At 36.3% G+C, this 14,670-nt stretch overlaps 1 protein-coding gene across 1 annotated transcript in view; it reads left to right on the top strand.

The window, feature by feature from the left end:
- The window catches only part of LOC139720913 (uncharacterized), a 36,133-nt gene that overhangs the window by 6,381 nt on the left and 15,082 nt on the right, over positions 1-14,670 (top strand). Inside the window, exons 2-4 of the mRNA XM_071632240.1 lie at positions 5,704-5,761; positions 6,592-6,672; positions 8,440-8,484. Of these exons, the coding sequence (XP_071488341.1) occupies positions 5,704-5,761; positions 6,592-6,672; positions 8,440-8,484 (184 nt within the window). The remainder of the gene's footprint in view (positions 1-5,703; positions 5,762-6,591; positions 6,673-8,439; positions 8,485-14,670) is intronic.

Here is a 14,670-nt window from a genome sequence, read left to right as displayed (position 1 = left end):
ACGGCAGTTTTGGTACTGTAAAATATCACAATTTTCAAGCTCGCTCGCTCCGCTCGCTCGCATTCAAATTCTCCTAATATTGCTGCCAGTAATTGCCAGCAGTTGCGCCCGGTGCGCCCCCTCAATTTCGAAAGCAAAAAACGATATAACATCAAACGGCAGTTTTGGGACTGTATAATGTCAAAATTTCAAGCTCGCTCGCATTTAATTTTTATGCAATTCCCCTGATGTTACTGCCAGTAATTGTCTGCAGTTGCGCCCGGTGCGCCCCCCCCCCCTTAATTTCCAAAGCAAAAAGATAGTGTTACAAACGGCAGTTTTTCTACTGTAAAATGTCAAAATTTTCAAGCTCGCTCTCTTCGCTCGCTCGCATTGAATCGTTATGCAATTCACCTGATGTTGCTGCCAGTAATTGCCAGCAGTTGCGCCAGGTGGCATGCGCTCCACCCCCCTCAATTTCCAAAGAGAAAAAATATGGCTAAGAACGGCAGTTTTTGGACTGTGAAATGTAAAATTTTCAAGCTTGCTCGCATTTAATCGTTATGCAATTCACCTGATGCTGCTACCAGTAATTGCCAGCAGTTCCGCCCGGTGCGCCCCCTCCCTTGATTTCCAAAGCGAAAAAGTATGGCTAAGAACGGCAGTTTTTGGACTGTAAAATGTAAAATTTTCAAGCTCGCTCTCTTCGCTCGCTCGCATTTAATCTTTATGCAATTCCCCTAATGTTACTGCTAGTAATTATCTGCAGTTGCGCCCGGTGCGCCTCCCCCCTTAATTTCCAAAACGAAAAAATATAGCTACAAACGGCAGTTTTTCTACTGTAAAATGTCAAAATTTTCAAGCTCGCTCTCTTCGCTCGCTTGCATTTAATCGTTATGCAATTCACCTGATGTTGCTGCCAGTAATTACCAGCAGTTGCGCCCGGTAGCATATACGCTCCACCCCCCCTTTAATTTCCAAAGCGAAAAAATATGGCTAAGAACGGCAGTTTTTGGGCTGTAAAATGTAAAATTTTCAAGCTCGCTCGCATTTAATCGTTATGCAATTCACCTGATGTTGCTGCCAGTAATTGCCAGCAGTTCCGCCCGGTGCGCCCCCCCCCTTAATTTCGAAAGCGAAAAAATATAGCTACAAACGGCAGTTTTTCTACTATAAAATGTCAAAATTTTCAAGCTCGCTCTCTTCTCTTCGCTCGCTCGCATTGAATCGTCATGCAATTCACCTGATGTTGCTGCCAGTAATTGCCAGCAGTTGTGCCCGGTGGCATGCGTTCCACCCCCCCCCCCCTTAATTTCCAAAGCGAAAAAATATGGCTAAAATAAGAACTGCAGTTTTTGGACTGTAAAATGTAAAATTTTCAGGCTCGCTCGCATTTAATCGTTATGCAATTCACCTGATGTTGCTGCCAGTAATTGCCAGCAGTTCCGCCCGGTGCGCCCCCTCCCCCTTAAATTCCAAAGCGAAAAAATATAGCTACAAACGGCAGTTTTTCTACTGTAAAATGTCAAAATTTTCAAGCTCGCTCTCTTCGCTCGCTCGCATTTAATCGTTATGCAATTCACCTGATGTTGCTGCCAGTAATTGCCAGCAGTTCCTTCCGGTGCGCCCCCCTCCCTTGATTTCCAAAGCGAGAAAATATGGCTAAGAACGGCAGCTTTTTGACTGTAAAATGTAAAATTTTCAAGCTCGCTCGCATTTAATCGTTATGCTATTCACCTGATGTTGCTGCCAGTAATTGCCAGCAGTTCCGTCCGGTGCGCCCCCTCCCTTTATTTCCAAAGCGAAAAAATATAGCAACAAACGGCTGGGGTTTTTTTTACTGTAAAATGTCAAAATATTCAAGCTCGCTCGCATTTAATTGTTATGCCTTTCTCCTGATGTTGCTGCCATTAATTGCCGGCAGTTGCGCCCGGTGCGCCCTTCCCCCTTCATTTCCAAAGCGAAAAAATATAGCTCCAGATGGTAGTTTTTTTACTGTAAAAGATGAAATCCTAGCTACGCCGGTGCCCTTTCCCCGCTTGGTTTCCCTCAACAACAGTAAAAGTCTAGGGATTGAGAGCTTCCTATATATATTCCAAATGTCTGTCCAAAAAAAAATCTCGTTACATTAGGGTCAAAACGCACCCCCCTTGAAAAAAAGCTGGTGACGCCCCTGTATTGGAAATTATTTCGTTATTGATGTTCATGAAGATTATCCATGTCTGCTGTTATGATGCGTATATGATGCACTGAGCACAGCCTGACACTGTCTTCTTTTTTTTTTTTTCTGGTTTCTTATGCCTGTCAAATCTACACGGTTACATGCCTGCAAGATGAGACGTTGAATATATCATCGCGTATTAAATTCTTCTGTTAGTTTGTCCTTGAAAGTGATATGAAAATCACAGTTGCAATGATTTTGAACGTCTGTTCTAACGTGCACTGTTGTTAGTTGGTCACCGGAGGTAAATAACTTCAGTGTTGAAACATTCTGATGCAGATGGAACCCTTTATTCTTTAACAGATTGCAATAGTTTTTATTTGTTTTGGGTTCTTATCTTCCTGAAATTAAAGAATAAGTAATATAAAAATCAAGCTTTGAAAAATGTTTAAATCACATGTGTTCGCTCCACACTGCATGGTATCATCCCAGAAGATAAAATGCAGATTAGATCATTAACATTTCCGCACACGTAAATAAATTTCATAAATTTCATTCATGGTCTCGTGACAAAGAATAAAAAGAACACTTGCACTACTTGCATCAAATCAATGTCGGTATAACAACCAATGATGGCTTTAGTGGAAGGTTTGCAGTTGCTGAATTATCGATCAAAAATGCTGTTTTAATGATTTTTTTTTTTTGTGCATGATCCCATAATTGACCTTTGAGATGAAAAATCTAACAATACCTCAGCGGCATATACATGGCAAAGTTGCTTTTTCCATGAAAACAAAGTAAACTACCAAAGGCTCGCTAAGTAATTTTCTTGTAGACCCTGTGTACAAGTTTGCTTAAGAATCTATCGTTCTGCTTGTATGTTTTTAGTTGCTCTGCTCATTAGAACAAAATTGAAAAGAAAAGAAGTCTAACCCCCTGTCATACATTTCACAAAAGGAAATTTAGAGGTACTTTGTATGTCATGTACAGCTGCATGCCTTGTGTAGAAATGTGTTGCTCGTAAACCTTATCTGTTGTGATCATGATCTTGATTAATTCAAACACGACAATGAATGAACCAGTAAACGAGCATTACAACCACGAATTATTTACTCATATCAGAAAAATACACACCACGTTAAGAAGAGAAGGATGAAAAACAAAAACAATTCTTGGTATACAAACAACTCAAATTACGTTGGTTCTACTCTACCTCTAAATGTCAAACTTGAACACGGACTGGAATCATCGTATGTGGTGAGGGTAAGCTGAAGCGAGTATTTGCGTAGCGGAATTGAAGAATCAATACTCTTTAGAATGCCAAAAATTGTCAACATTTTTTCACATTGAGGTTATAATGACAGGCAAATTTACTCTGCCTGAGTATACATGTGACTACTCTGATCATATGCATCAAAGAACGTACATTTTCATGATGGGGGGGGGGGGGGGGGATTTAGCAGATATTTGCACGGTAGAGCGGGGGAAGGCGTTGGGAGAGGAGGAGGAGTGATATCCTCCCATCATAGGAGGGAGATTTTGCATTTTTAGACTTTAAATTAATCGGTATGCACACTTCTGATGAAATATTTCATTTTTTCTATAAAATAAAACTTAAGAAGGATAGACATTCAGGGAAATATGAATGGCTAAATGACAGTATCTCAGATCTTATTGTGTTGTTCCACTGTTTGTTCATCACTGTGTAAAGTCAATGAAGGTAGACGGTGAGGGAGGGGATTCCCCCTCCCACACGACAGAGCTTTAGCAATCATTTTGAACTGAATGGGGGAATCCCTTACACATTTTCACTTTGAGAATTGAAATTCAACTCTCTAGCCCACAGTTTTGGTGGAATATCTTGAAAGTAGTCAATCAAAGAAGGGTAATGATTCTACGAAGGAAACCGAGCGAGGGAGAATGTGGGACGTTCCCATTTTTAAAATAGCAGTTCATCAATTTGTTGCACCCTTTTAATGGATTATTTTGGAAACGTGTCAATCTCCAAAGAATCTGTTTGCATGGAGGGGAGCAGAGTACAAGTCGGAGGGTGGCATGGGTATAACCAAATCCCTCCAATTCTAGGGAGCTTTTGCATCTATAGAATTGAAATGAAAATATTTCTTATAGACACTTTGGTGGAATATCTGGGAAATGATCAATGAGAAAAGTGTAATAAACCTATGGCGGTGAATCGAGAAGGGGGATGGGGGAGGGGGGGGGGTAATACTTTGGGGGGGGGGGACATCCTCCCCCATATAAATGAGTGAACTTTTGCACATTTGGATTTGAAGTGACAGATCTTTTTCACACTTTTCTGAAATACTCGGATTTTTTTTTCGATCTCCAAATGGTAATTTGTAGTCTGTGGGAAGGGACCGCGAGAAGGGGAGGGTGTGGGAGGGGGTATATTCCCCTCCATATCAAGGGAAATTTTGCATTTTCAGATGTGAAATTCAACTATCTGGTGATTTTTTTTTTTTTAATAGTTGGACAGTTTTCTATTTTCATATTCATCTGCCCCCCTTGCCCCCTGCCCATCGATGCCCACGATAATACATATTATATTCTATTCAATATTATATCATTTCATAATGTAATGATATTTTATTGTATAACATTAATTTTTATGATATTTTAACGTATTTCATAATACTTTTTATCATAATATAATTTCACATCTTAAGTATCATATGCAAGGCATTTCAACCTTCATACCTGATAAAATTGCATGTCCTTTTGTGAATGTTCTTCAAACCACCCAGAAGGACGTAACGTGTGTTTGACATCACACCATCATTAAAGGGGAAATACAGTCAAAATATAAGTTAACCTGATAAAACTGTAAAAAGGAGTAAAATCTTACGAGTTCAACCACAAAATTTTGACAGAAACCGCATGAAAAATGAGGAAGTTTATGACATTTGGAAGTTTTAGTGTTAATTTCTGCAAAACAGTTCTTGTACAGTGGATATGAATATGCAAATTAGTGAGCTAACCATGTCATACCTTAACAGTTTTCCATTGATCATGAGCAAATAAATTACGAAAATTCATTTTTTTTTTCTGTAATTGAAGTCAGAAACACGATGTTATTCCTGGTTGCATGAGTAACTTCAGAATAGTTATCAGTTAGATAAACCGGGATTTAAGCCTCGGACATAATTGCGTTCAAATGAAAAAGTGGAAATTTAATAATTTTATGTACAAACCATATGGAAAATTGTGAGAGAATGACATGCTCACTTGGCCATTTGCATATTCATATTGACTGTTCAAGAACTGTCCCCCCCCCAAAAAAAAAAAAAAAATAGCGAAAAAAATATCTTCCTTATTTTTCATCCAATTTCGATCAAAATTATACCGTTGAAGTCGTAACATTTTACTCTTTCAAATCAGAATAGCTTATATTTCGACCGGATTTCCCCTTTAATTTGTGAATTCTCCAACTTATTTCTTCCGAACACTCTCCTTCCCTCCCTTTTCACCTGCTTGTGCTCCATGTCTCTCTGTATGTTTGTAGATTTTCTATCCTAACATACTTTTCTTCAACTTCTATACAGGCACATCATCCAGTGAAACTAATTTGCCTGTTGTTTTACATCTCCTTGACAAGTGCCGGTGAGAGTTTTGACATAATAACTTCACTTATAGAAGTAACATATAGACCAAAGGCTGAATGACAGTAGACCTTTTGTTTTTACTTGAAAGCAGTTTCAAGAGAAAGGTATCACCAATCTCATATCTCCACTTAACCCTTTAATGTTTACATCTGATTACGATTCTCATGATATTTTAAGTATCAAAATTTCATTATGTTTATGGTTGCGTTTGAATTGATCCTATCACTTTTTTTAAGGTTTATACATACAAGTCCATCTTTGATTTTATGACATTTACGCGATTTGTCAAAAAATTGTAATCTTCGGTAAGAACAACATTTCCTTCAGCATTTGCGTATAATGCTAAGTATAGTTTGACGAAATTTGGACTGATATCGATCCTAGGTGAACACTGTACAAAAACTCAGCAGTTAACTCTGTGTTGTAAATTTAAATGGAATTAAAAACAAAATGATGAATATGATTACTTTGATTTACTCTCGTGCACTCTTTCATGATGGGTATGGCGTTTTGTCTGAAACCACACTGAAATTACCCATAAGTTCTTGAAAATTTTTTCCAAAAGCATAAGAGTAATAATGCCCTTATAAAATAGATGTTGCAGCGAAATAATAAACACACATTCGAGGTTAAAAGTTCAACCTAAAAAGCAAGAGCACCTAAACTGAAATAGAAAGTGCTTGATTTGAGTTCGTAAATTGTAGAATTTTGTCATGGAAAATGACACAATGTTTCAGAAGCATTATTCTATATCAATTTTGATCTAGAGAGGAAGAAAACAAAATCACATCAAAACACACTCGTAACCGTTTTTCTTCCCTTGTCCAGAGTCTGTCTGCTTCCAGAGAGATACCATGGAAACGACATGCAGCTGTACGCGTCCCCCACCAACTGTTCCGGATCTACCCGGTATACCAGCAATCTATAGTTATATCTATATCCATGTCTACAGCTGTATACCTTTATCCATATCTATATACCTTTATCCATATCGGTGTGTTTGGGCCCGGTTTTTGGCTGTTTAATACTTAACCTCGTTTCTCCATGTACAATATGGAATGGATAAAAAGTATACGAGGAAAAAAGTGGAAGACACAATTCAATTGTCATATTTCATGACAACGTATTTGTAACTCCAAGGTTCCACAATTACATTTTTCTCAATTTACTCTGTTTTGATTATGAAACCTTATTCTCTGTTACCAAAGAAAGCGAAATGTTTATGTTCTTTTCGAAAAACTGAAATAAAAAATGAAATACTCTATATAAGTAACCTATCAAAACATAAGTGAAAATCTACGATGTTGTAAAATATCATCACGTATTATAAAAAGAGATACAATAGGAGATGGTAATCATTATAAGCTGAGCTTGACTTGGATGGGGCCTCATTTTATATACATATCTCTACAGCTCTAGACGGTTGCTAATATTGTACCATACACGCAATATGAATAAGTTAATTGTCCGAAAAGTGGTTTTATTTGCGTTGGCCTGGAAGCCTCAGCGACAGATGTTTGATTATTGATTTTTTTTTTTAAAGCCAGGATTTTCTTCATACTTTAAAGAAAGATATATATACATATATATATATATATTTCTTGCTTTTTAAACTTTTTGTTACTGGGAAAATAGTCTTTTTTTAAAGATACACCCTTATGTCAACTAAACCTGACAAGTGCCGCATTAATAGTAATATTACAAAAGATACAAAAATGGGAGGCGGGGATCAAATTCATCCCCTAAATGTCAAAATAACTTCAGATCACATTATGTAAGAGACAGAACCTAAAGCACACCACCTGAGAGTGGCCGGTTATATTATAGTATTGGTGGAGATGAGGATTGGGCTTTAACTTTTTGTGAGATACCAAGAAACTATACTCATTACATAGTACTGAGCATACCATTTTAAGAGGAATTTAAAGTTTATTTGATGAGAATTGGTTTGGGAATGGCTTAGACATCAGCTAAGTAAAACAAAGCGATCGTAATAAAAGGTGGGTCTCACCTTTTATTAGGATTGCTAAATTTAGGATATGTCAGCCATTTTAAAACCAATTTTCATCAAATAAACGTTGACTTCCTCTTGGTACAACATGCTCTTTCATATTTCTTGAGGGATTTCTCATTATCTCACCAAAAATATTAGAAACCTGAAGTTTGGTCCTCTCAACCAAAACTATACGATCCCTTTAATGAATGCAGAGGTGGTATGATTGCGTCAATTTGTTACATTCTCATGGTTTATTTTGTTCATTTTACTCATTTTGTTTTGGACAAGATCTACAATAAATCTGTCAAGTTACACAGACATACATTAACAAAGCACTTGACCCCCGGTTGGCCAATTTTAGAACTTTTGTATGTTACTCATTAATCCCATATTGAATTTTTTGCAGGCAAAAAAACCCCAACAACAACAAAGCACTCAGTTGTGTTTTTGTAATATAAAGACGGATCGAAGTATCATGTTTAAATGTGTTCCTGTTGGTGCAAATGTTTTGCTACGGCATTTCCTTCTGGTACTTAGAAACTAATCATGCTAATGGTTGATTATCATAATTTCAGTACAACTCACAAATTGATAGGAGTGAAATAAGAATAGAAATGTGACATGCTTACCTAAACACTTATCATACTTTAAAATATCACACTTATCACTTTGGCATACAGGTTGTATACAAACGACCACAACGCAACAGACCACGACACCAACAGGTTTGTATGATATCCTATGGTGTGTGTGTGTGTGTGTGTGTGTGCGTGTGTTTGTGTGTGTATGTGTTTGAATGTTTACATGCTTTTCTGTCTGTGTGCATTATTCCTTTTGATAAGACAATCTCTTTACATTTGAGAAATAATTATTACCAACTTGATTTTGAATGGTATAACTGGTCAAATTGACGTGGTGTAGATTTTTATTTGAATTTACCAATCAAAACTTCCTAAACTGTTCTAGAAATATAATACATGTATACTGTAATACTTATAACTCTTTATCTGCTCTTCAAAGTCTATTTATTACTATTATCATAATTTTTTCGTTTCTATATATGTTGAATTGTTTTAGGCTTGCCTGATACAAGCTGTGCTATTTTGTGTTACGTCTCCTTTAATGTGCATAAATTGTCAATGTATATAAGTTTTTATTGTACTGAATTGTCATTGACGGAGGTGAATGTTACTTTGAATATGAATTTGAACTTGAATAGCAAATTGAATGTAGAATGCGAAATTCGACTACCTGTATGGATATGTAGATTAAAACAATTTTCAAACCCCTTCGTTCGTAGGCCTACTACACCCCAAAGTCCACGTGCAACAACGTTTGTATACCTTTTGAGCGAGTGTATTTTCACTCTGTGTTTACGTGCACTCGCTAAGTATTTAATGGGGATTTTGTGTTTATGTGTAGACTTAGAGTCGCGTTGAGCTTATCCATTGTCTGATACGATGTATCTATATCTGTCTATGCCTATACCATGAATTGTATATATATATATATATATATATATATATATATATATATATATAGAGAGAGAGAGAGAGAGAGAGAGAGAGAGAGAGAGTTGCTGGAATATTTACTTGAAATTGACAATTTGACCTTACGCTGAATGTACCAATTATGCCGTAGGAGGGGCTAAAGGCCCAATTAAGTACGAACATACTTACTGCGACAGCTCAAGCTGTATTCCCGGCTTTTTCACGAGTTACTGTTTCATTCCATCAGATATAATAATGCTAATATGAACATGAAGCAAACAGCTACAGCCTGTGAGAGAACGAGAAAAAATATGAGAGAAACTTAGATGATTAACGAAAAATGTAGCGTATTGAAGCATGAACGTGCATTATCAACCAAGGCACAATATTAATAGTAAACACGGAACTATTAACGAACGTCGAGTACAAAGTTATTGCACGCGACATAGTTATGCGCAGTAGCGGGTATTCACACTATCGGGGAGATGGAAAGAATATGTTTTTAATCTCTCTGGTTGTGCAACAATGGACCAGCAATATTACCGGAACGCATGCATGTGATCGAATTCTTCTTGAGCGTAATAACAGCACATGCAGAAACTATTTCAAATCCGACACGAAAAGTCTCTGATGACCGCCGAACTGTCGTACAGAGCGAATCGCTCGAGCATCGCAAATCGGAAATAATACCACCCACGCAATTAACCCATTTTGTGCCAGGGACTTTGGACTATGTGTACAATACTATGGCGTTTTCTGTGTCAATTAGCACTCAAAGCATGCAATGGGTTAAGAGTGACTTGTACTAGCGAACAGGATATCAAAGTTTTCCAAAACGTGGCTTTACAAAACCCATTCAATGAAAACATGACCACGTTTCATATTCTCTCTCTTCTAGTTGTTCAATCGTTGTTGTTTTTTTGATGACCACAAGCGATATAAACTAAGTGAAACAAAGTGATGTTCTGAACTACATGGGTTTGAAGGGGACTGCTATACGAATGTTCACTTCTCTTCATAAGAGATGAGACTGAACGTCTGTATCTCAATTTGAAAGTTCTTTTTTCTTTTTCTTTTTTTGGTACGTGAGACATTGCTCGGAATCAGTTTTACCCCTTGACAGAATACTGTCATGACCTGCTCGTTGTGATTGAATCTATCAGTCTCTTGTTAACGGCCCCATTCTTTCATCAAACATTCTACTACGATGTAGAAAGAAATTAAAGATATCACTACCAAAAGCATTGATGAAATTAAAACTACAAATTTCTGCCAGCAACGACGACTATGGGTGAAATAACCCCTGCAGGAAGCGCTTCGCTTACGTCGTTATCCACGACTACCATGACTACGGCTGCTGAGATGTCTCCAACATACAATTTTGCAACCACAGGTGAGTTAAAAAAAGTCATGCACATGGATGAATCCCTTATTCGAGATCCGTATTTATTAGGTCACTCGGAAATTAAACCGTATCAGTTAGTTCTTACTTGGACGTAACCCATATTAAAATTACAGACCATTCTTTATGTACCTGATAATGGTCAGTGTAAGGTATACGTAGGCACGGACTTCCTGGCAAATTTGTCGGTCTATGAATTATGCAATAATGGTGATACTGACAAGAATAAGACACGAGTGGAGAGGGGAAAAAAAATCAGTTTTAGTGACGATCGCAAGTTAACAGTCATGATCTATTGAGTCAGAAGAATATAGAGATGTTAAAAAGTTTGAAAACTCATAAATGAACATTCAGAACATTTGCGGAGTTTATATTCATATTGAAATCATTGTATATTGTAGGCCTTTACTGTACTGTCAAAGACTGGCCACTCACTGAGCAGACATCTCAGCCATTGAATGAACCTTGTAGCTTTCCCTTGTATTAGACACAATACACAGGTAGGTATACAAGGATAAGAAACACATGGGCCAATAAAAGTACTAATCTGAATCAATCACTTTGATATCCGATACAGATTCTCCAAATACGCCCAGAGACGAACCGACACTGTCCTCAAATGTAACAGGTATGTATCGTATCTTTGTTTGTGTGAGAAGAACCTTCCATATAATGCAATTATAGAAATAGGAGTCAATTAAATGCTTCAATGTTTCCTAATTTTTGTTTGGTACATGCCGCATGTTTAGATATGATGTGAAGCTGCTTAGAAGTTGAATGAAAATAAAGTCTTTGTAATCTTGGAGGTGCTTTTATCATAATTATCAGTTATTAGAGTGCAAAATGTGTCATTATCCCACTGATGCTTTGATCAACGCAAGATTCAGATACTGTGTGGAACGATGTTTGCAGTCCGTAACTGCAATGGCGAAGGGAGCGGGGAGCTAACAGTCCCAAAGAGAGCAGGGTGCACTAGAAAAAAAAAAGACTTTTTTAATGTTTTTTTTTTTCAATTTTGATTCTTAAAAAACGCAAAAGCTCCATTGGGATGACAGTTGCATGCTTAGTTTGATCAGGATCATTACCTGAAAAACTGAAACAAACAAACAGTTGTAGGTAAGACTATTTGCTGCAATAGAAAGAAAGAAGTAATCGAAAAGACAGAACATTCGAAGAGGTCATTTGTCTTTTGATTTCCAAATATGCCACCCAAAGTGTAAGTAAAAGATGTTGAATTGTTTATTCTAAAAGCACAAAAGCCGCGTTGATTTCTTATTTCATTGTATTCAATTTCCGACGAAAGTAGAGTTGTGTATAAACAAAGTAAAGTACAATGTGACTTTTGTGATGAATTACATACCAAAATGCCTTAGACTACATAAAAGTACATTTATAAAGGTAAAAGTAAGAGAAACTACAAAAGAAATGATAGGCAGAGCAATAGAGAGATAAATATATAGGTAGATTTTCTTTCTTTTCACTTGGCAGCCTCTGTCTGTTTTAAGACGGGAGTATCGGCATGCAAATGTTCGTCACCCCCACCACGAGTTCCTCCACCACTGTGTATGTCAACAAAAATAACCCATAATTACATTTATGCCTTTATCTTTGTATGCTTATCAATAAATGTATGTAGTATTTTAAATATAATTATATATATATACATATATATATATATATATATTATGTAATAATTGCATATATGTGAAATATATATATGTAATGTAATTATATATGTGAAAATAACACATAATTACATTTATGTCTTTATCTTCGTATGCCTATTAATGAATGTATGTAAGTATGTTTTTTCCGTATTTATCATAATCATATACATATAATACGATTATGTTGGATATATAGTTTTATATAATTATCAGCAAGGGATCGAGAGTACAATATTGGTAGTAAGGAAATGGGAAAATCCTCCTCTTTCCATTGGTACCTAATCATCCTGTCAAATGTCACTCATAACTATAAGCACATGAACATGACAACATTGACAAATTGCCCTTTTTCCAAGTTTGAGTGTCACATGAAGTAACAAGGAATGAAATTCCTTTATATTCCCATATTCATGGTGTTAAATTGGACACAAAAATGAACACGATGAAGGTGGACAGCATTTTTTTTTTTAGGATTCTAAGATATTGAAGATGGCTAAAAATGGAAATTCCCATATTTTTCCTTTGCAACAAATTTTCAAAAACGAAATGATGGTCTTACCCTATTTTGGGGTGCTGCATTCAAATCTCAATGAAGCAACTCTTCTATTCCTGATGTTTTTGAGACATCCAAAATGGCTGCAAAAATCGTAAATTTTGAAAGAGGTATTTCCTTATAAAATGTAAATGAATTGAAAATAAATTGATGGTGTTACCCTATTTCGAGGATGCTGAATTTGCATCTGAAGTCTTGCATCATTTAGGTTTTGGAGACATTCAAGATGGCTGCAAAGATGAATATCAGAAATATTGAAAATCTAAAAAATCTCAAGGATTTAAGAGTTGCACCTTCGAAATAGGGTAGAATCATCATTTTCGTAATGATTTATTTACCAGGTATAAGGAAATGCTTCAATCAGAATTTCAAAACACTTTAACATATCCAATGCAGATACTACAAATATGACCACAGACAAATCAACAGTGACATCAGATGTAACAGGTTTGTATCATATCCTTTTGTCCGAGAAGAACATTTTATTTGATTCAATTAAAGAGATAATAAGCAAGCTAGATGTTTAAATGTTACCTGAACAATTATTTCAATGTTTTTTGCATGTTTCATGTTTGAATATAACATTGCCCAGAAGGGGAATGCAAAGACAGTCTTTCTCACATCGCTTGTGTTCTTACTTTATAATAAAAGATCAAAGTGTAGAATATGCCTTTGTGCAATTGTGTTTTTTTTATCATTACAACATTCAAACTCCGTGTGCAACGATTGATGCAGGCCCGTTTGGGGGATTGAACTACCAGCCCCGCTGGAGAGCAGGATCCGGTCGAATGAAATTAATACTTTAAAAAGAAATAGAAATCACGCAAAAATGAAATAATCTTGTTTTATTGCTTTCTTGCAACTTGATGAATGAACAACGTATCGTCCACATATAAATTCAAATATCTCACCCGACGTGCACCGGATCGTTGAATCATTAGTTTTAAAAATGTAAGAGCTTCAGTAAAGAGAGGGAGGGAATTTTCCTGGTGCTTTGAAGTTTTACCTCTGCATTCCATTATCAAGTGATGTAACCAAATTCAGAAATTGCCAGTTGTTATAATAATTAACAAAATCAATATTTTAAGGACATTCGAAAGAAAACATATGGAATAAAGAAATATACTAATTTCATACTGAATTTCCTATTCTACCTTATTTTCAAATTGTGTGTATTTGTCATGGATTGCAAAAGAAGGTACGTGTTTGTTACTGCCAAAAATTTGATGGAATTTAAATTTAAATCTCCCAGCAGAAACAACTGCGCTCGACACAACACCAGAAAGTACTACTTCTCTCACATCAGTATCTCCGACGACAGCCGCTGAGATATCATCTACTTTGTATTATCTAACCTCAGGTGAGTTGGAATCAATCACATCAAATCATATAAATAAATCTTGTTTAAACACCTTATCAATTGTACCATTGTTACCCCTTCAAATTAACTTCTGACTTGCACGTAACCCACATGAATATCACTGGCGCTTCTTTCTTAAGTGGTTCATCAAAAGTAAGCGCTGTCACCCATCTATTGCATATTCTATATAGAAACGTGAGCATTAAGGGTCAAGGGTCAGCCTGCGTCTCCTTCTGATCTCAACATTACTGAAAGAATTGTGGTGACATCAAGGAAGATTGCATAATGAATTAAATTGTAAGTCACTGCTTACTCATCCAAAAATCGTGTTTTTGCACTGTGTTTTCAAATTTTGATTAAACAAACAAATCATTCTTGGCGTTAACGAGTATAATCCTATTTTAATGTCGTTTTTCCATATTGGTGAATCTCTATACTA

Source organism: Diadema antillarum, unplaced genomic scaffold, assembly GCF_040938485.1.
Source record: "Diadema antillarum isolate AM-2024a unplaced genomic scaffold, OU_Dant_1.0 scf00000134, whole genome shotgun sequence".
Classification (NCBI taxonomy): Eukaryota; Metazoa; Echinodermata; class Echinoidea; order Diadematoida; family Diadematidae; genus Diadema; species Diadema antillarum.
The sequence above is the reverse complement of the archived record's forward strand: the minus strand, read 5'-3'. Positions and strand labels throughout refer to the sequence as shown.